Source organism: Oryza sativa, chromosome 1, assembly GCF_034140825.1.
Source record: "Oryza sativa Japonica Group chromosome 1, ASM3414082v1".
In the NCBI taxonomy this organism is placed as follows: Eukaryota; Viridiplantae; Streptophyta; class Magnoliopsida; order Poales; family Poaceae; genus Oryza; species Oryza sativa.
In genome coordinates this window covers 19,156,181-19,179,131 of record NC_089035.1, presented here as the reverse complement: position 1 = coordinate 19,179,131, position 22,951 = coordinate 19,156,181, and the positions used below count along the sequence as shown (strand labels likewise).

Sequence of the window (22,951 nt, the reverse complement as noted above, 5' to 3'; positions counted from 1 at the left end):
ATATCTGATCCAGACTTGGTTTTGCAGGGTGGTATTGCTGTGAGTGATAACATGTTAGCCAAGTTGGAGTGAATGACAGGGACCTAATTAACATTTGTGAATAAGATGAGTTGGCAGCGCAGTGGTCGCTCAAGGAAGGCAACAGACCTGATTGCCCCTTGTCTCTCTAATTATTTGTTTGGATACAGATGTGTCCACTGGCCATTTTGGCTAGTGTGGCAATCACGTGGAAACCTACTTATTCGCGTTGTTTCATATTATAAGTCGTTTGTTTTTTTTCTTAGTCAAACATCTTTTAAGTTTAACTAAATTTATAGATGAATATACTAACATTTTCAATACAAACAAACATATTATCAAACATATTTAATGATAAATTTAATGGAACTAATTTGATGTTATAGATATTGCTAATTTTTTTATATACCCTTGATCAAACCTAAAAAACTTTTAAAAAAAGTCAAATGACTTTAATAAACGGAATACAAAAGAAGGCCACGGTGTTAATTGAATCAGATTGCAAAGTAAGGGGGGTCTATTTTCTTACTAAGGAACTGAGCCAAGCTTAGTCGTCCCTTATCTCTTTACCTCTTTGTCTATAAATTCTATTGAAGATAAAATAGAATAGATGGGCTTTAGAAACAGGCTACAAAATTAAACATAGATTGACCCACCGCGTTGAAGGACTGTACAATGTATGGTCATGATTGTATAACTCATCTAATCAAGGGTACACTTTCTCCCAAAAAAAAAAATTCAAGGGTACAAACTTTTTAGTTAACGTGAGGTGTACAATTAGCATAGGTATAAATAGATAAATGCTACAACCAAATTATTAAATATGGATCTTTTGCAAATTGCAAATACCAAAATAAATGAATAAATGGGTTTACTATCCATGTCTTAGCAGAAGTGTTCCATTTGCTTGTGCCACATGACAGCATCAATATCATTGCTTACGACATTTCAGATGGAGCTCTTTTTCCATCCTTGAGGAGGTACTTTTTCTATCCTTAAGGATGTACCATTAAGTACCAGGTACCATTAAACTGTCTGGAAAAGTTCATATACAGTTCAAAACAACCGGTATGCACAGTCGTTCAGTAGAGATAGGTAGCTAGAGCTCTCTCTCGATAATGCAATAATTCATTTCTGGGAAATGGACATGCGAACCCAACCCATCTAACATACGTTACACTTATAACATGGATCATCTTAACATCATAACTAACAAGCATCCTATGCAACCTTACAGCAAATACATACCAGCGTACTGGTGACCAACATGGTGATGTTTCATCTGTGATTAGCCGATCATCTCAAAATGGCTCAGAGGAAGTTCCTCTGAACGGCTCCGGACGAAAATCGGGACGACAATCCTTGTGCCATGTTCTCAGGATCTAAATTGACATTTTGCCGCCCAGCAGTCAGGTCCTTCTCACGGTCCCAAGGCTTCCATGGGTGGTTTCCTTCCCATTCTTCTTTATCCCGCTGCTTCTGCTTCTTTTTCTCCTTTTTGCTTTCTCGATGCTTTTGCACGAGAGATACTGATCGCTTGGAGGAATTGTATGTATCCACCAATGAAGCGTCTGAGGTTTTAATCTTTTCTTCATCTGCATCTGCAATTGCCTTTGCTTTGTTGTAGGCTTCTAAGTAGCTGTGACAAGCACGATAATATTATTCCATGTAGATCATTGCATTCATAGTGCATAAAGGGCATCGTACTGAATAGCAAAAACAAAATTATCATTAGAAAGACGGGCTCTCCTGTTTTCACTTCTTCCTAAGTTCAACCATACCTATTTAAGAAAAAATCACCTCAAAAAAGATGCTTTTTACCAAATGCTGCATTCAAGATTTCAAGGTTCAAGGAAACATCATTTGAAAAGCTAATGGCCGCACCAAATAGAATATAAGGGCCAAAGACTAGCCTTGGCCACTAGCACGAGTGAAATTGTCCACTTCATACCATAATAAATGAATTCCATCACCTTATGTAGCAGATGACCATTCGAGGTAGTTTAGCTACTATCAAAAGTGGTGTAGCCTATAATTTGGCATGTCTCAGTGAAAAAAAGAAAAGATAAATCATTATTTAAATGAGGAATTAATTCAACTGATAAAGCTTCTTCATTCCTTACCCCCAACCCCACCTGCTATGCAAACCTCCAATATCACCTGATCCGAATTGAAGGCACTAAACACTGCTAATCCCCCTACCTCAGAAAAGCCCGGTCACCCATCTCTCCTCCCATGAACAATGTGCAGCTGGAGAAATCATCGTGCAGAGTAGGGTAGACCATGATTACCATGGCCAGCCAAAGGGGACCCACAGGCAACCACAGCTAACCACATGATAAGGGGAGGCTTCGAGAAACTGCCACTGCCAGCACCAGTAGACTGAGCCAGCACGGAACAGGACTATTTGGGCAGAGGAAAACAAATGACAGAGAATAGTGAGAGAGGAAAGGAAAGAAGATAAGAAAGAGTCTTGTAATGTGGACCCATAGACAGTTTTCTAGTTTAGGGGGTAAAGTGGATGTATCTGAACAGTTCAAGGGTTAAATACACTTTGTTCAATCTTTTAAAGTACCCTCCCTGTCCTTAAACAGATGAGCCCCTTGATATCAGGAGCTCAATCCGCTTTCGCCTTTTCCTTAAATAGCCTAGGTAGCAATTTTTGGCCAAAAAAGTTTCTAACCCCTAGGAAGTGTTGACAGTTGACACTATGTTCTCTCCATCTCAGTAACATGCACAGGATGCCAATTAATGCCCTCTACAAGGCAACACCAATATTTGCTAAACTAGCAGGTATGCAAAATATTGATTGATAAAGGTGTGATATCATGATGTGAAAGCTAGTGTCAAAACTCTTACTTCTGTTGTGCTTTTTGAGCTCTTTCAAGAGGAGTATCTGTCCAGACACTTGTATCACCACGTCCTTCTTTACCATTCATACTAAATGACGTAGTCGAATGCATTGGTACTCCAGGCTGAAAAGGAGAGTTAAACATACATGTAAGAGAACACAATAAAATAACCACTTTCTTTTTTTTTCCTTTCAGAAGGAGATAAAACAGTAAAATGAGTATATTTTACTCAATTACTTTTCTTTCAGGAGGCAATGTGGTCATCCATTCATCTCTTTTAGGTGCCTGTGCCTGTTTTGGAACTGCCAGAAGTTCATCATCACCCTCAAGAGATACACCTGTAAACAAAATAACAACAAATATGCCATCATGATAGTTCTTCTAACTATGCTTCCATCTTCAGTTCTTATCAAGAACTTGCTCGGACCAGAATTGTTATGAAGGAGATGAAGTTTGTTAGTAAATTATTAGATTTAGTTTCTATAATATTTGAGACTGGATGTCAAGTCATTCCTCCCTATATATGAAGGCACCCCTTGTACTATATTATCAATCAAGTAATGAATCCCAAAATTCATTTGGAGAGACTTTAGCTCTAAGCCTGAGGCTAAGCCTGCGTTTGTTCCCTCCGTTTGGAGAGACTTTTTGCTCACGCGGAACGAGAAAGCTCATTAGCACATGATTAATTAAGTATTAATTATTATAAACTTGAAAAATAGAAAAAAATATATATTTTTAAACAACTTCTATATAGAAACTTTTTGCAAAAAACACACCATTTAACAGGTTGAAAAGCGTGCTAACAGAAAACAAGGAAGTTGAAGAAAAGAAATGGGCTTTCTTTTGCATAACAGGGAGAAGCCTTGCTGGCGTTATTAGAGGACAAGTGCCCTATAACCCAGTCTTCAGACCCTTACCCTTGAAGAAAAGAACTGGGCCCTCTTTGGACCCTTACCCTATAACCCAGTCTACAACAATATTCAACTCTTTAAATTGCAAAAATCAAATACTCAAATGCTGAACAAACAGAAGATGATGACCAGACGGCTAGGACCTCACAAAAAATTACGGGTTATGAAAGTGTATAGGCCCTCAATAACTGCATGTATCAAATCAAACCACGGAAGACCAACAGTCCAACATCAGTGAAGTTCACAAGATTATCAAAGAGGAATGAACAGTTAGAAGGATATCTAGAATTTTCTCAGCCCTATAATCTAAACCTTACAACAAAGCTATAATCAATTATACCCTATAATTAAAAATTAGACATAAGTGTTGTCAATGGCCCATTATAGGGATTCATATTTGGAGCAGTACATTTGGTTCTTCACGCCCAATAATGTATGCCCCATAAAGAAAATGGAATAGTTAATCTTCTTGCTAAAAGCCTAAAAATACATGTATTTTTTCTGTGTTTATGGCTTTTGGTGTTTTTGTTGATAACTAGACGCTGCACAAACTTACCTTGTAGCCGCCTCCATTCTGCGGCCTCGCGCATTGCTTTAAGCTCGACCTACAGATGAAAAAAAAGGAAAGGTAACAACTATTTTTCATGCAGCTGACAGCAGTATCTGAAATCTTAGTTCAACAAGAAAAGGTGCTCTATGTACATCAATATATGATGCAAATGAGTTTACCTCAAATTGTTCCATCTCCTCTTTCTTTTTTATCTTCTCATCTATCACACCTCTCTGGAACAAAGGGAATAATCCAGAGAAAACATCAGTGTAAAGAAATTTCCTGACATGGTGAACTAGTGTAATAACTTCTTAAAAAAGAAAAACAGTAAAAGTACCAACTGGTATATTAACAAGAACTTGGTTTCTATAGAACAAAAGGCAATAGGTATGTAATAAGTTCTAGACGTAATGAACTTCACACATACTGGAGAGCATTGCTTGTTTGTTATGAAGGTAATACTATCTACAATCTAAATTTTTGGATAAATCAGCAATTTATGTTAAACCAATCTTAAATTTCCCTAGCAGCTGTATCTAGTAATGTTGGATCATTGGCATGCCAAAGACAAGGATTATTCCATATACACCACTGAATATCTATGCAGTCCCTCATTATCTCAATGACCAAGTGAGTCCAGGTCCACATGTCATTTACACCAAGTCACATATAGAGATGCAGTAACTCAAAAGAAATCCAAGAAAATAGTATCACGGTAACAAGTTCATACTACAAATTCATAATGAGCATATAAGGCTGTAACAAAAATAGCCAATAGTTGCAAGTTAGGCATAAACATCGAAGCAATCAGCATTTTCTTCATAGAAAATTTTCTGTAGTTTAGAATCAGGACACAGTACATGCATGGATTGCAATTCTCATCTCTAGTCTCTAGTAATAAGCAAGTTAATATTTTGTATGGTTCAGAATCAGGACACGGTACAATATTTTCTGCATGCATTAAATTTCAAGCAAAGAAACAGTAAACAAGTTAATTCTCATCTCTAGTCTCTACTCATATCAGAGGTCATTACCAGTTACCACCCAGTCATCTCTTGGCACTATTTACCCCAAAACTATCTAAGGACAATTCCACAACTTGCATGCAGAAATTCATTTAACAGATATCATATACCCTAGTAGTTGAAACATCTACTTTACTATTGCTCCTCCATATAAGAGTGGAGTACTTTGTACAACTTCACAAATGAGATCTTCACAGGATGATAAAGCTGAAGGGTATGATATAAAAATTAAGTACCTTTTCAGGGTCCTGTAAGTCTTTGAAAGCATTATTCAATTTCACAAATGCCTCCTGAGCTGAAGGATGAGGACATTTGTCAGGATGCACTAGAAGAGATAACTTCCAGTACCTGCCATGCAGGATAAGAGATCAGCAAGAACAATTAAAGAAACTTTCTGAACAACAGAATGCAGCATGATGAAATATATTACACATGAATTACAAAATAAAAGTATGCAATAGCCTTTATAAAATATTTCTATGCTGCAAGTTATTGTGTGTAATAAATGCTACTATAAATTTTGCTGTTCCCTCGATACATGAGCTACAGCCAGCAAACAAATATTACGTGAATACCTCAAGATACAATAATTAGAAAAATGCTAATAAAACAATATATCACCACAAACATAAGAAGAAGCCTTAGGTTCAATGTCAATTTACTTCATGTGTAAGAAACACTACTGCAAATTTCAGGTGAGGTCAATGGAATGGTGCTATTTCACATGAAACTGCATCTACTATCAGGTTCTTTAGTGAGAATCTTAAAGTTTTATTCACAGAAAGGTCATTTTGAGTGCATGGTATAACTGCATGTGTAAATTTGTTCTGGGCAGGTTAGAGGTTAGGGCCCTCATGCAGTCAGGCATAGCCAAGGAGACCCTACCCAAGTGGCATGACAGCGCGCATGGAGACAAGCACACCGCACACCACTAGGGGAAGGGATAAGATGGAGAGATAAAAGACACATGGATTCATTTCTTAATGAAAAGAGATACAACCCCATCGTTACATAGAAGGGATGACCTTTGTGAAACTTATCTCTGAAATTAAGAAATATATAACAATTTACAGTCAAAAACATGTCAGCGCATAGGATTGAGGCCCGACTGAGGACGATGAAAACTTTGTAGCCCAGGGCTGTATGCCAGCAGAAATTAGACCTAAGTAGTAAGACTGCTAGAAATTGAATCTCCATATAAGTTTTCCGTTCTTTCTGAATGTTGGGCCCATTTCATGACCACTGTTCTGAAACAAATTTTACAAGGCCGCATACAGGGACTTTGTGCCCAATCTAATGTATTAAATCATCTTCAAAAGAACTAATGCTACAAGTAGAAAATATTGATATGATAGGTGTTGCATTCACCAGAAATGACTAAAACAAAAATATTCTTGAAGCCTTGACATCATTTTTTGAAAGCATAATGTGCAACATTTGCATCTTGCTACAGACATAAAAAACGTCATTGCACTATGCAATTGTGTGGATATCTGTACTTTAAATTTGTGCTTGTGACCTGTACCATATTTTCAGTGACTACTTTGTAGGCCTATGAAATATGTGCATTTCTTCGCAGTGTATACTGTATATGTATGCATGTCATTCGCAAATTACACAACTGCAAACAAGAAAAGCAAATGCATACAAATTACTACCTTTTCTTGATGTTATCAGATGACATCTTCCAATTGATGCCCACAACATCATATGGCGAGTTCTCATCCGCCGCCAATATTCGAGTAACCTACAACCAATTCAAAAAAATACAATAAATAGTTGAATGTAGCCCAGAAAATGAAAAGCAGTTAGTTGCATTGCGACTTTCAAGCAAAAACAAGTACTTTTGGCTTGGAGTCTGACCAACCTAATGGAACATCAATTACAATTATCCAAAAGACAAATGAGTATTATACAACGAAAATGGGCATACAGAATATAGCCTAACAAGAAAGTTAGAATTCACATTAACAAACACTGTATGTACGTTCATGTGCATGTTTATTACAGTTTCATAAACACCGGAAAAAATCTCGTAAGCAGTTCAATCAAAGATGTTTCAAGTAGCAAACACCATATAGTGCCATGTGAGTAGAGCATAATTTGTTGCATGATTATCACCAGAATGAAGTATAAATAATTCACCATTTAAGTAGATTATATGATCATTACTGATTGAATATTAATAAACAAATGCTCTGGCATAGAGATGGTAAGGACTGAGGACCAGTTTTTGGAAACCCCGCAGGTTACTGGCCAGTAAACCAAAACCGGACTTGTGCCAGTTTTGATTTAAGACTCCATAACTCTGCATTTGATTCTGATTTCAACTGAAGCTTATTGCTGCTCATATGATATGTCTCACACTTCAAACCTTGAAAAAAGGAGGCATAAACTCAAAATGGCTCCATAAAATATGGCTAGCTATTCCCTGGATGTGTTGCCATATACCAGGCAAGTAGGCAACAATGAGCAACCACAACCAGCTTGAGTGCGGTTCTCATGGCAATTTTTGTTTCTAATGGTTAAGGGCAGGTATTACCAATAAGCTGGTGTAACCCGGCAGGAAATCGGTCAAGATTGGTCTAGCAATTTCTATTAATGGTGACTACATCACTGATTGAAGGGCCAACACAAACCACTGCCACACTATAATAATAGTATATCATGTGCTACTAACTTAAAAGCCTATAAGAACGAACCCACTTATTGGTCCAGACAACTGCAAAACATATTTGGTCAGCTACATGAAGCAGGAAGCAAACAAGACCACACAAGATAATCTAAAGTAGTATATTAAATTTTGAATCTGTAGAAGTGTTCCAAAACTAAGGGTGAAGGTTCAAAACATCGTGTTATCACTGAAAATGTACCTCTTCAAATCGCTCAGCTTCATTTGCAGATGCTGCTTCAGCGACCATGGCAGGCGGTGGGGGGCCTATGAGAAAACCATCATCAGCTTCAACTTCAGCATCCCTGGAGAAAGAAAATGCAATCAGTTAATATTAGGAGAATAAACAATGAATAACTATATTAACAATTTTCTCGCATATCAACTGAGTTACTTTTGGCATCACATAGCTGCCAATGTCCATGCACTGTCAGTTCTTGACAAAATGGCAAAATAAGGAAGAGATAAACACAAAACTGTACCGGGATCTAAGAGCCTCTGTCATTTCAGCAGCTGCAGCTAGTAACTCGCGTGATGGCATAGCAGGACCAATTACCCTGGAGAGGGCACAACCTTGTGTTAAGACAATAAATTGAGTTAATAGATAAGCATCTTTTTGTGTTGGATGACATTTGAATGACAAATAGGAATTTACTAAGAACATTCAGCCGCATTGAAGACCGACTAAATATCATATCGACTGGACAAGGAATTCCATAAAAGCAACATATCCGTGCAAAGGATAAAAATGATACTAGTAACTAAGAAGCAGCATGAAAGAGAATACTGGGACACCAGCGGTTAATAAGGCTAACACGTAACTCATGCATTTGCATAATCATCATATGGAACAGACAATAACAGCCATAAAGAACACTGGCATATCCACCAGAAGTAGAAAAATTGTCAGAATCCTTTGGTACTAACCATGTGGCATCAGTAATGACTATTGATAACAGTGATATTGCCAATGCCTTAAACATTACCACCTAAAATATGGGCATGATATGTCATTCTGGTGTTAAGTGTTAACACAAGGAGCAAATAAATAAATGCACAATGGACAGTTCAATACCTATTGGGTATAGAAAGACTAACACACAACCTTCTCTCATTACCTATGAATTAAATCATATATAAATCAGGTAAAAATTATCTGCGTGAAATATATCACAATTGTATATTCTTTTTAAAAGAGGGCAATGATGGTGGCAGTGAATCTGCTACCACCTCACCAAGTATAGTATTTTTTTTTTATTTACCACCTACTCCATAATGTTCTCTACCAACTAGCCCATGTACTTTAATGTTATAAAATAACCCCTCTACATATATGATTCTATCATATTTCACCTTACAATATAGCATCTACAGGTACAAAATTGTCCCAAAAAAATCACTATTAATTTGTTTTAATCCGTAGCAAAGCATGGGCATTTGGCTAGTATTTGTAAAAATATCAATATTCTATACACATCTACTGTCATTGTGAAAAGAATAAGGAGACTAATAAATTATCTGCCAGGAAAAAGGGCAGCAGCTAGATATTTAAATGTCTATGCATCAAAAGATGCTAGAGCTACTGCTATTTCTCAAGGAAACTAATGCTCTTGAACACTACCATCAAGTGGAATGCATGCTGCGACAAGACCACTTAGTAAATTACTAACTTAGTAAATACCAATACTTGGTTCTTAACAAGCGGCCTACTATAATTAGCTTTAAACTATCAAGTATCAATAACATTATAAAGATGAGACATTATAGCAGAGCAATGGTGGAACAAAAAATAATTCTATCTGAAATAATAACATTTTCTAGCAGAACAATGGAGCAAAATATAGCAAATATTTCCAAACACATAATATTTTCAATTGTGACGAAAAGAAAAGCTACAGCAAAGAGCCATTTGTTTTCTCGCATAGATTCTAGAACGCAGGTAATTTACCTCCGTTTAGGGGGTTGTTCATCAGCATCATTTTTCGCTGGCTCTTCAGGAGTGCTATCATTTTTATTTTGCACATCAAAATTGGATGATGGTTGTTCCTGTCTAGTTGGTGACGCTGGATTTTTATTTTCATTATCAGCCAGTTCACCGCTAGCTACTAATGCTGATCCAACAACATCAAGGGTGGGTACACTCTTTGGTGGCAACAAGTAAGCCCCATTTGAGCTTTCTCTCAGTTTAAGTGATCTGAAAAGTTTCTTTAGGCGCTTCACCAATGGCTTGTCAGAAATTCCAGAAATATCAATGCCTTCACCATTATCTATCATTTGAAGAAGCTGCAAATTAATAGAAATTCTTATTAATGTACTATTCCATGGGGCAATTAGAAACGGTCCATAGGATAGGAAATAACAGTATAGCTGGAACTCTGGGAGTGCCACAAATATCATTCATAAACTGATAAGACAAATGACTTAGCATGTTCAAAATCAACAAGAGGTGTGGATATACTAGTTTTGGCATGATACTAAGAAGCATTAAGGGAGTTAAGTAGATCTGCTAATCAGTAATCACAACGTATTAGAACAAGTAACTGAGGACAAACCAAGCCAATATGACAACAGACGATGAGAATCAAACATGTAATTAGTAGGTTGGAGGGTAGGACAATGGCATTCCCCCTATTCATGTATTTGATGGCTATAGATACTTAAACAAGGCAATATATCAAAAAAGAAAATTGCATTGGACTTAACAAGGCATAACTGAATGGAGAATATGGCCATAGTTGGTCCTAGTAGTTATTAGACATGTAGTTCAGCCAGTTCATCTTCACTGTTATGACTGCTTAAGATGGACAAATAGCACTGAAACTTCACACAGTTCAGCTAGGAACTCTTCATGGAAAAAGAGGTATGCCTCGAGCAAAGCAATGAATTTTCATGCGATGCAATTGTACGGGTCTGTCGACAACTTAACCCATACTCCAAAGGAAATTCTCGTCGGAAATTTAAAAATGCGATAGGGAACGAACCCTACCTGACGGAGCTCCCCGGCGACGGCGGGGAAATCACCGAGGATGTCGCGGACGATCTCCCGCGCCTCCTCCGCCCTATCCGGCTCCTCCGAGCCCGATCCCGACGACTCCGACGCATCGCCGCCGCGCCTCCCGCGCTCCTCGTCCCGCCGCCTCCGCCGGCGCCGCCGTTCATCGTCGTCGTCGCGCGAGCGGCGGGACCGGCCGCTGCTCTTGTGGTGGTGGTGGCGATGCCGGCGTGACGAGGAGGAGGCCTTCCTCCGCTTGCTGCCGCTGCTGCGGCTGCGGCTGCGGCGGTCGGGGCTGCGGCTGGGGGAGGAGGCGGAGGATGGGGAAGGGGAGGAGGCGGAGTCGGGGTCGGGGTCGGAGGAGGCGTCGCGGGATCTCCTGCTGCTGCGGCCGCGGCCGCGGCGGCGCTTGCCTTCCTTCTCCGCCTCGTCGCCCCTCCCCATCTTCTCCGACGGTCGGACGGACCTCTACCTTGGGGAAGAAAGGCTTCTTGTGAATTTGTCTGTTACGGGGACTGGAAGCCTGGAAGGGCATAACCTGAATGGAGAATATTACTGCCTAAACCAACCCTTCCGAAATTTGATAATACCAAATTTTTTTTTGGCAAGTTGATAGTATAACCAAAGTTTGGTTGAATAGAGGGGGTTGAATAGGCGATTTAAAACTAAATGACACCTAATTAAAATTAACCTAAGTTGCTAGGCTTGGTGAGGGTCAACTTTAACTAAGCAACTAAGTTATGTTTTGCAAACCTAGGGTGATAGTGGCTCAATTATATCTCTACGAAAGTAAATCACAATCCTATGTCAATGTTTAGCAATCCTAGGGTGATATGATCTCAAGTATGTCTCTAGAAATGTAAATTGCATAAATGTAAATGCAACAATCAAATAAGACAAGGAGACAGGAGATTTTTCACCGAGGTTCGGAAACTCGCCGGTTTCCTACTCCCCGTTGAGGCGAGCCCAACTCCACCGCTCAACCACGAAGCCACCGCACGCTCCCTTCGTCAAGGGGTGGGCAAGGCAGGAGCCGGCCCACGGAGAGGACTACCCAAACCTCGATCACTAGGGTAGTTCTTCCTTCACTCCGAAGGTGGTGAACTCCAAACCACTCACAAACCGGCGTCGGGCCTCCTCCACAATCTTCTCGGAGAGGTCACAGGGCAACTCCTCCACAAGCCGTCTAGGAGGCGGCAACCTCCAAGAGTAACAAGCGATGACCCGGCGTGGAGATGATCAATCAAGTGCCACACTAACTCTACAAATGGAAGCAATGCACTTGACTCTTGGCTAATCAACCCTCTAACACACTAGATGGATGAACACAAAGCTCAAGTGGGTGTGAGAGAGGTGCAAGGGGTGTATGCAATTGAATTGGGTGCCAAGAGAGCCCCCTTGCTGCTGGAGGGGGAGTATTTATACTCCCACCAACCAAAACTAGCCGTTGGGGGCGAAATCCCCCAACTTTGTGCTCTGCTGGTCTGACCGGAGGTATGTGGCCGGTCAAACCGTGCTACTCTGCAACGGCTAGAAAACTAGCCGTTGTAGTGCTGTCAGAGGGCCCCATCGGCCTGGCCGGTCAGACCGGCATTGAGTGGGCGGTCAGACCGGCCTCAGCTCGGTCTGACCGAATACGGCTCCGTCGGCTCTGTATCGGCCACCCCGAGCAACACCATCCCGGCCTCCAGGGGGCCGGTCTAACCGCGCATGTGCCGCCGGTCAGACTGGCCTTATGCGCCGGTTAGACCGCCGTCTTTCGGCCGGTCAGACCGGCCAGGGCACGCCGGTCAGACCGCCACTATGTGGCCGGTCTGACTGTCCCTGGTCATGCCGAAACCAGTGAAATCCCAAGTGATTGTGTGTGTGTGATGAAAAGCGAGCACAAGTCTAAATGCATAATGACCTAATGTGGCAATTAAAATCATCTCTTTGCTAGATCATTACCCCTCTTAATAGTACGGCGAAACTAAAAAATAAACTAGCAAATTTGATCGCCCTACACCTCGATCAATTTTAAAACTAAAAAACTAGTTTTACCGTTTTCTTTTCTTCGCTTCGCACCATCAAATTTTGATCCATCGATAGTCATCTATGCGCACACATGACGTGGACCTAACTTAAAATATTATCTCAATAACAACGGTTAGTCCACAATTAGCGCTTGTCATTAATTACCAAAATTAACAACGGGGGCCTAGATGCTTCAACCCCGCGCCATCTACCTCAGCCATGAGTTCCACTCATGACCTAGGGCGATCTACCAATCGTCGAGTATTGCCACAAGGTGAAAACGGATGCTGATGCTCTCCACGACGTCGGCCATGCCAAGCAGATGTTTTCCTTTACGACTATTCCCCAGGCTGCCTCGTCTTTTGATTTGCTTCTACAAGGACTCTCCACCATGGTAGCTCTGTCCTCCTTGGGTGTCGAGTATCTGTGACCTCCTTCGGTTGCTTCATCTGCTGAGGTCGAGCCACCGATATTGGATGACACCACCGACACCAATTTCTTCCAGCCCATGACCAGGCTTTGGACTTCATCGGCTTCGGCACCTCATCTTGCTGGCTCATCACCTAGCGTCACTGCTAGCGACAATTTGTCCATGGGTAGGCAAGACAATCTGTATATGAGCGGATCTCCATTCGGCTACTGCTGTGCCTATCTCTGTGGATCCATAGGGTTTAGAAAGAGTGCCACCAGCAGGCCATAATGGGCGAAGGCCGGATACTGGTGGTGCAGCCCAATGCCTCCCGACTCAGGTGGGGTGCTAGGCTGGACCCTAGCGTAGAAATCTCAGGTTGGGCTCCGGTATAGGCACTGAAGTAAATGTCCAAGTCTATTTCTTGCCGTAGGCTTTCTACCGATTCTAGAAAATCTTTTAAACGATGACCATTTACTTTAAAACTGTTACCTTCGTTGTCCATAGCGTAACCGCTCTATGCGATGAAGTGTCGATGACGGTGTATGGTTGCAGCCACTTGCTTCGTAGTTTCCCATGCCCCAAAAATTCTTGTAAAAAGTTAATATTACAGAGCAAATCAGGAGGTTTAAGATCCTGCAGGAGTTTATCCTCGATTTTTTTAATGTATAGTTAATAATATTTCCCTCTTTTTTCTATAAAGCTATATAATTCTAAATATTTCTAGTTGAATGATTGATCTATATCACAAACTGTTTTCGCTTGAAGCTATAGCATCTTATTATTTATCTTCTCCCAAGAAGCCATGAAAGCCATATTTTCTCAATATTCTCTCCTCTTGAAAAAATAGATTAAGTTATAAGAAAGAGTACGTTACAAAAATGCTAATTCCTCCGTTTCACATTGTAAGTCATTCTAGCATTTCTCACATTCATATTGATGTTAATGAATCTAGACATTATGAATGTGAGAAATGGTAGAATAACTTACATTGTGAAACGGAAAGAGTATGAAGTTGTTCAATTTAACGATATTAAGTTCAGCAGTTCAAAACTCCAAATCAATCTCATCAATCCTAAACAGAGCCTTTCTGTAGCTCAGTTTATGAAATTCCCCGGTGACTAATACTAAGTAATTACCCAGCAAGCTTACAAATGACTGCTAAGAAACTTGCATTTCGATCACTTCTTCACAGGAAGAGCAAAAACAAAACGCGAACACACGAAAGCACGCGTTAAGTGCAAAAATCTACATCCTTAACACCGGTAGCTTCTCCCTGTCAGTTCTTGATATATATGAACAACACTATAGCCACTATTCATGTATTACATATACTTGTCTTGTTCTCCTACAGGGATACATAAAAAACAATCCCCATCAACACAACTACTGCTAGAAAGAACTGGGCTCTATCCATCCTCACATCTTCTACATGTTGCAGAAGGTATATGCCAGAGGCAGCACGTGTTCTATTCACAAACTAACAACAAATGTTCAGCATATTCCACATGATCACATCACGCAGCATGCACATGCCCATTTTGCTCATCTGTAACCACATTATCTATGCCATTGTGCTCCTTGCTGTCAGAGTCATTCTCAATTTCTGACTGAGCTTTCTTCAGCTTTCTAAGGCGGACACTAGTCTGCTTGATGCGGCCTTTACCTGGGTCAGACACTAAGAGCAGGCGGGACATAACATAGGACAAAAGCTCCTCCCTATGGGAGAATGTGAAATCCAAGTGGGCGTACTCGAATTCATTGTAGGAAACCTCTACACCAGCCTTGCGCATCAGCTTATAGTGCTTCTTTACCATGGATGGTGAGATAACTCTGTCTCTTTGCCCAGCGACTAAATCTACTGGGATGTCAATCAGACCATAATGAGCTCCCAGGTCCAAGGGTTCTGGTGTTCCATATGCTTCCATATTTGCTACTGGACTTCCATAGTCATACATTTGGAACCTTTTTGCCCTCTTTATTTGTGCAAGGTGAAGTGCAACATGGAATGATACACCAGGCATGTCATCCATGTTGTAGTGTGGCAACCCGAGCACTCCCACCCAATTTGAACTGTCACCGCCAACTACATAGCCCATAAGAGTTTGGACAAGGCCGCCCAAAGCTGGATAGTTGTTGAAATCCCTGGCCAATTTGTTCAGTAGCATCCGGAAGAAACGTGTTGGTATGTAAAGGCCAGGTATAAATGGAGCTAGTACTGGTCCAACAAACAAAATGAGCTTTTCTACCATGCTGAACACCACATTAGAATCCTCATGAAAGCCAGCAGGAGATAGCAAGACCAATCTTGATAACCTGTGGGGCTTCTGCGCAATCCTTGATGTCACCACATACATTAACATCACCGCACCACCCAAGCTGTGGCAGACAGCACAAAGCTTGTATGGTTGATTGTCTCTTTCATCGTCCTGTGAAGCCTGCACTTCCAAATTTTTTATCTTATCGTTTTGATCTTCTGTTTCCTCACTTATGTGAGGTCTACTTTTGCCAAGTTCTGAAGTTTTAATCTTGTGAATTTCTTCAACAATTGCTGGCATATCTTTGGTTCCATGTTCATTAACAGAATATTTCCAGTACCTAGCATGGATAGACAAAAACAAATAAGACATGAAAAAAATACAGAGACCAAAATGACATAACCTACAATAGATTTCCTGCATGCAGTAAAAAACCTGATATGCTTTGCTAGTATTACTGCATTACTTACTTGTAGGAAGAAATATTTTTATCAACATGCTCCCTGGAGACTAAACCACGCAGATTTCCAAGAAAAACATCATAACCTGCATTCACCCATAAAGGATTTTTAGCATTCACTCCATACATCTGCAGTATATTATATCCAGTTTTAAATACTGACCTTGATCATATGCTGCAAATGCAGGTGAGCCAACAACACCATTCGATACCCAACTGCAAGAGAAACGACATGGAATCAGGGGAAACCAAACTGTATGCTTCAGATAAACTACATAGAAACTGGATAGATACAAAACTATTTGAAGTTTATTTGACTAACCACTACTGCATATTTTCATTTTACTGAAAAACATTAACAGTACGATCTTCAACAACACAGTAACATAGTGTGCTCATACTTTTGTATGTGTGAATTGATCATTCGATTATAAACAAACATTAGCGCTTTGATGTCAAAGTTCTTTAAGGAACTAATATAACTGCAGAAACAGATTCTCAGAGTGGATATTGTGACATTCAGCTTACGACATTATCAGTCAGGAGCAACTACATTATAAATCCCAAGTCTGATATGATGATCAATAGCAAGATTGTGGATCATCGAATTTTATTAGGGATGGCAGCGGGCTGGGTCGGGCACGGGCAGAGTGATTCCATGCCTGACCCAAGACCCATGTGCCCACGCCCGACCCACGCCCGCAAAGTCTATCGGGTAAAATCTCATGCACGTGCCCATGCCCGTCGGGCACAGGCATGCCCGACGGGTGCCCAACTGGTGCATCAAGGGTGAGGAAGAGGTAGTTGTGGAGGTGGTCGCAGCCGGTGAGGAAGACCTGGAGGTGGAGCCATGGAGGCACGGTGGCGACCGGTGAGGAAGAGGTGGAGGTGGAGACGGTAGCGGCTGGTCAGATCTGGCAACGGAGAGGAGAGCCCATGGCGACCGGATCCATAGACCAGGTGACGGAGAGACGACGACAATGGCAGGCGAGCAGCGATAGAGAGATGAGGGCGGTAGGAGTCACGTAGTCACGCTAGGACTCAGCAACCAAAAGCCAGCAACAAGCAAACCATTGACTACACAGCGTGAGCACACCAAGCGAGGGAAGGAGGGGGGAAACGGGAGGCACTGCGCTGGTCTCACGGTCTCACCTGGTAGGGGCTCACCGCCGGCGTGGTCGTCGACTTGATAATGATGCCGCTGCCGCTACCAGCATGCATAATCTCGCAGCCGCCACCGCCGACGACACCTTGCCTCGCCATCGCCCGCCTCCGGCCTCCTCCACCTCCTCGCCGCGCTTCCCTTCTCTCTCTCCCCCTAATCCATGACTTGCTTTGGCTTCATCTACTTTGCCTCTCGCTTTTGCTGCCACAGCAGCTGGCCGCGTTTCCGCTCACCTCGCTTCGCTTCTCCCTCTCTGCTTGACGCGTTGACGCGTTGGCGGTGATGAGAGAGACACACACACACACACAGAGAGAGAGAGAGAGAGAGAGAGAGGAGTTGGGTTTCGGGGGCCGGTGGGTGGTGGGGTTACCGCCTGGTGGAAGCTGGCTAGTGGCGTGCAACATGTGGTTGGTTTCCCTGAAACTTGGCTATACATATGTCCATTGCTAATGGGCCAAATGGGCCAAAAGGAAGGGGAATGAGAATGAAGGTATGTGCCAAAATCAATAATACATATACCGGGTTGGACATGGGTTACCCGCGGGTAAAAAATGAGACCCTGCTGCTACCCACCACATTGTCGGGTCTCGGGTGGGCATGCCCACAAGCAAAATATTACACCCATGCCCATGCCCATTGGGCCAGGTATCCGCGGATACCCGGACCCATGGGGAAAATTGCCATCCCTAAATTTTATGGTCTGCTGAGTCATTAGTAATTTAGTATAAAAGCGAACAGCAAAGGCAGCACCTGAAATTTTTCTAGAATAGCATCAACTTCAATATCAAAACCTACTATACCAGCTCATATTTCTCAATATCAACTATTCATTACTGGAGTAAAAAGCCATCACCTTATCGCATCAACTACAGTCAGGGTCCAATTCGCATACAAATCATATTATCCAACTAGTCAAGGACAAGCTAACTCAGGGCAACCTCTTTCCTATCAATTGGCTTGTTTTTACAGTCTATTAAGTGGGAAGGTAATGCCAATATAAATACATAAATAGAGAAAAAAGGAACAACAGCAACAGATCAAACGGCATACAACTAACAAATTAAAATACATTTATAAAGAACCAACACCAAACATGTAAGAAATTAGAAACGCCATCATGACTAAGCATTTGATTGTGACTCACCCCATTGATGAGTCCAGTATTCCATGTTGCAGCAATACCACCTTCTGTGAATCACGCCTAAAAATTGGATGCTTCATATCTCAATCTCCGTAACACAACTGTTGAGAAATATATTAACATGCAATAATTATAATTCATACCTTGGAATTCTCTCCAGCAGTAGGACATATCCATCTGAAGTAACAACTTTTATAGCCTCAAAAGGGTACCTGAAAAAGATGTGATGAGATTAACAATTTGACAATGAACACTGATGCAAAAGGATTTAATGCAAAATAAACCGAACTGACTGAACAGAAAATAGAGATCGTACAAGACTCTAGATTCATAAACAATTATAGGAATTCGCACATTAACCAAAACATGGTCCAGATTCATTTGACACGAGAAAAATTACGCACTTGACTGATAAAACCTAAAAAATAATGGGTAACACATCTTGAAATTCAAGCATAGCTCAAGCGTCAAGGATAACTAGATCTATTAGAATAACACCAACGCAAGCCCTTAGCAACAATTTGACACAAAGCAAATATAACGAAAAGCAGAAAATCACTGGAAAGGACATACCCACAAATTTGTGGCAAATGCAACTGAGTAAACAGTACTAAAACACCTTAAAATGCTAAAAATGCTCATTCAGGATTATGCATCCATTAAGTTTGAACAATATACATACATGTTTACGATTCTATTACTAAACCATACTAACATATAGGTCGATCACCTACCCAAGCTCAGTGATAACATCTTCACATGTCCGAGAATCCGTGTTCAAAGGATGGCGATATATAGTCTTCCTTTCAGTTGGGGCTGGATTGTCACTGCCAACATTAGCTGTTGGTACATCAACAACAGGGCTACTGCTGCCATGAATCCAGCAAAATAATTTCTTCCACACCTCAGAAGGAGAAAGAACATAATGCGCGCCTTTATGAACAATGTCAAACACTGATTCGATGAAAATCTCAATTGCAAGATGGAGGTCCTAAATTTGAAAGAAAAAAAAAGAGATCAGGGTGTGACTAAGTGGACATAGAAACCACTAAATGAATTTCTTCAGGGAAATAGGTTAAACAATAATCACAACTTTGTCATGCCATAAGATAGACAAACTAAGGGTCCACTTTTATAAAAGTAGTACCTCAACAACTCCACGCCTCCTGTCAGTTGTTCGTTGGAGAACTTGATCCTTAATGTGAAGCCCTCTCCTAGAACGGAAGTTCCTAGAAATATGGGGACTTTCTGGGGGTTTATTAGATGTCTGCATGATCCGAAATTTGATAGCGTTGAACAGAATCACCAGCAAAGAGACAAGAAATCTGGCAGGCCAAAGAATCCATGAAATTGCATATCTAATAGGTCTTCTCAAGCGGCGATCACGCCTACTGAAACTGCTTGTATGTGATAATCGTGAACTTTGGGACAATGGAGATGAAGGACATATAAAATCTTCGTTTTCATCATCCCCAGGGATCGAGTCAGTAACTGATTCACCATCAGAATCGACAGAGAGTTCATGAATAAACTCATTGAACGATGAAACCCCACTGATATCAGAACAAATAAGTGTAGTCATCAGAAAGAGAGAGAAAAATTTTCATCACAGAAATAGATGTGGAATCTGTTACATTAACCATACATAAGTCATAATATTAATAATACAAAACAAAACTTCATAAAGCTAAAATGGTAGGCGTAAGATCTCATGCAGGTGAAAATAATCCGGTCCATATTGTTCAGTCATTACATATTATGGTACAAATTTTATTCAAAATTCTAAAGACCCATTGGTACTTATCACATTTTTCCAGCAAACAAAGAGAAGCTTTCATTGGGCAGAGCCCCTCCTAAGCATACATTGGCACAAACCAAATGCAAAATGGCAAGCAGCACATACAGAAATTCAAGATTATTGAATTCACTTCATGTTAATGATCACTCACTATCTTGTCCTCCTCGGTTACAATAGAACATTCCTTAACCATGCCAAAAAGCTACTCCCTCCATTCCATAATATAAGGCACAACCACTTTTTGAAGATGCTCCATAATATAAGGCATGCATGCATGTAGGCAATTAACTATGACCCCTTCTACATTAAATTATTACTTTTTTAAATCCTCCACTCTCATATTCTCTAATTCTATTGGATACATGCATTGTATTTATTAGGATGATCCAAACTACAAGATGATAATAATTATTTTCTTGGTCTTTGGGTTAGGGGTGGTTATGCCTTATATTTTGGAATTGAGGGAGTATTATATAGGCCTACAAATGCACGACTGAGAAATTGCTTTGTAGAAAAAGCTATGAAGGTTTTGCAGGGACAAAAATAAACTGCGTGGATTTGTTGCTTGTAGATGGGGAAAAAAATAGTGAGTTACCAACTTGTGTCCAAAACCACAGAGAAAAAAATGGCAGGAGACAGGAGTGCAATTAATATCACAAGTTGTAAATATCTAGCATAATTAAGTCAATGAAAATAAGATAACCTTTCCATCCAACGAGGAAGACGTGGGCCACGGAATGATGGTCTAAGTTCCCAGCCACTGATGCCTTCTAACATGTTGGCCTTCCCTGGTAATAGAGTCAACAGGAGTGCTGATATTCCATTTATCAACCTTGCAATATTGTTCAGTGATTCATATGTGAATGTCTTCACAGATCTGGCCAAACAAATGCAAGAATTCAATAGTGCATCTCATTCATACAGAAAGGCTAAAATAAGAGCAACTTAACTGGCATCTTATAAACTTCACAGTAGAGATAGCATGCATGGTTTTTGTTTTTTTATTGAAGCATGAAAACTATCCATAAACAAGTACAAGCAAGTAAACCCCAGACCACAAATGCACTTAGCAAAGACATAAATACTACATTGAAAAAAGAACAACTTAGAAAGCCTGGGACACTCATAGACAAAATGTCAGAAATTTGCATTCTAAGGTACAAGTCAGCAATCAGCCCATATTTGTCCAAGGCTTTCAGCTCTTGGAATCATCTACAAAGAAAGATTAAAAAAAAACAAGGCCAGAACTGGTCTTTATGGTTCAAATTCCACATCCATACTTATGTGTGAGACCAAGAAGAGGTTAACAAACAGCATAGCAGCCAACGATGGGGCAAAGCGGTGTTGAGTAGGAAGTTCACACTTAACAACGGTGTCAAGCGAAATGGCCCCATGTCATTGAGATCCTTATTAACTGAAATCTCAGTGATCTTAGGCCCTGTTCTTTTTCAGCTACTTCATCAAGTTATATGGTGGATTATTTGCTCCATGTCTCTAAAAATACCTTTAATTTTCAAAAGAAACTTTCTTCTAATGCATTCTTACACCACTTGTTGTACGGTACTTATTAAGTTTATTTCTAAAAATATTTAATTTATCCCTACAATCAAGTACATAATCCGTTTAATAATCTGTTTCAAACTGGGACCTTTGTGCAGCCGGCATAATTCAGTAATTCACAATTCTACACACAAGGTATCATGGTACTACTACTAAAAAATTAGTGCTTAGCCAATAGCGACGCCATATTTTTCTGCCCACCCCTTACCCTCCCCTCCCTCCTCTCAGCATCTCCTCGTTTAACATTTTGACATTGAACCTAATCCAACAAATTCTCGTTTCATGGCTATTCTGGAGAGATGAATGAGCTATAAAAATCCCCGACATCTAACCTCAGCGCTCAATCCAAAATCCCTAGCATGAAATCCTACCCTACCGAGGCACCGACCACTCCCCCTAACGCGCCACCCCCACCCATGACCCATGACCCACCTCGGCTCGCCGATCCTCCGCACCCTAGCCAACCATTCATCAAAACACCCGCAAACAAAACGAAGTAAGCAAGCCCCCCACCGCGGGGAGGTAGGGATCGAGGGGAGAGAGAGGGGCGGATGGGTGGGTGTGCTCACTCCTTGATGACGGCGATGACGTTGTCGACGAACTCCTGCAGCATTATCGCCCGCCGATTCGCGAACGGGAGCCGCGGATTCGGGGCGCCACGGCGTCTTCTGGAAGCTTCGGCGAAGCGCGAGGGCGAGGGCGAGGCGCGGAAGGCTGAAGAAATCCGGAGGGAAGGCGACGATGGCGCACAGCGAACGGGGACGGAGACGGCGAAGCCAAAGGAAGGAGGGGGGCTTGGGCGGTTTGGGCCCACCTATTTCCGTAGCCGCATCGTGTGGAAAGAAAAAATTAAAGTGGGGAATAACCTGGTCCGCGGAATACACCGGCCGCGTGGATGTGAGCATGACATGTGGGCCATGCTGGGAGATCATGGCCCACGTGCCGGGTGTCTCATCGGGTCTTGTTGCGTGACGTGGAAGGTTAGTTTATCCCGCGGAGCACTGTTCGACCCCCTGTATGCTACGACAAAGGGGGCTTTGATTGGGATAGCTTTGTGACCGACAGGTGGGTCCAGGAACTCTGTGGGCTCAAATGTCAGGCAGGCGATCTCATCTGGGTTAGCCGCAG

General features: G+C 41.3%; 2 protein-coding genes across 2 annotated transcripts; both read right to left on the bottom strand.

Annotated features, from left to right (window-relative positions):
- Positions 1–1,022: 1,022 nt before the first annotated feature.
- On the bottom strand, positions 1,023–11,527 carry LOC4323951 (uncharacterized). Its single transcript, XM_015766438.3, has 11 exons — positions 11,014–11,527; positions 9,976–10,310; positions 8,510–8,584; positions 8,230–8,332; positions 7,015–7,103; positions 5,593–5,704; positions 4,511–4,564; positions 4,338–4,386; positions 3,108–3,208; positions 2,878–2,993; positions 1,023–1,657 (listed from the first exon to the last, which is right to left on the bottom strand). Exons 1-11 carry the CDS (start codon positions 11,461–11,463, stop codon positions 1,330–1,332), a joined length of 1,812 nt encoding a protein of 603 aa, XP_015621924.1. The 5' UTR covers positions 11,464–11,527; the 3' UTR covers positions 1,023–1,329.
- A 3,069-nt stretch (positions 11,528–14,596) lies between these two features.
- LOC4323950 (uncharacterized) lies at positions 14,597–22,601 on the bottom strand. Its single transcript, XM_015765839.3, has 9 exons — positions 22,393–22,601; positions 20,967–21,140; positions 19,613–20,018; positions 19,200–19,456; positions 18,609–18,677; positions 18,469–18,525; positions 16,323–16,375; positions 16,170–16,245; positions 14,597–16,039 (listed from the first exon to the last, which is right to left on the bottom strand). Exons 1-9 carry the CDS (start codon positions 22,434–22,436, stop codon positions 14,959–14,961), a joined length of 2,217 nt encoding a protein of 738 aa, XP_015621325.1. The 5' UTR covers positions 22,437–22,601; the 3' UTR covers positions 14,597–14,958.
- Between the last annotated feature and the right edge of the window lie 350 nt (positions 22,602–22,951).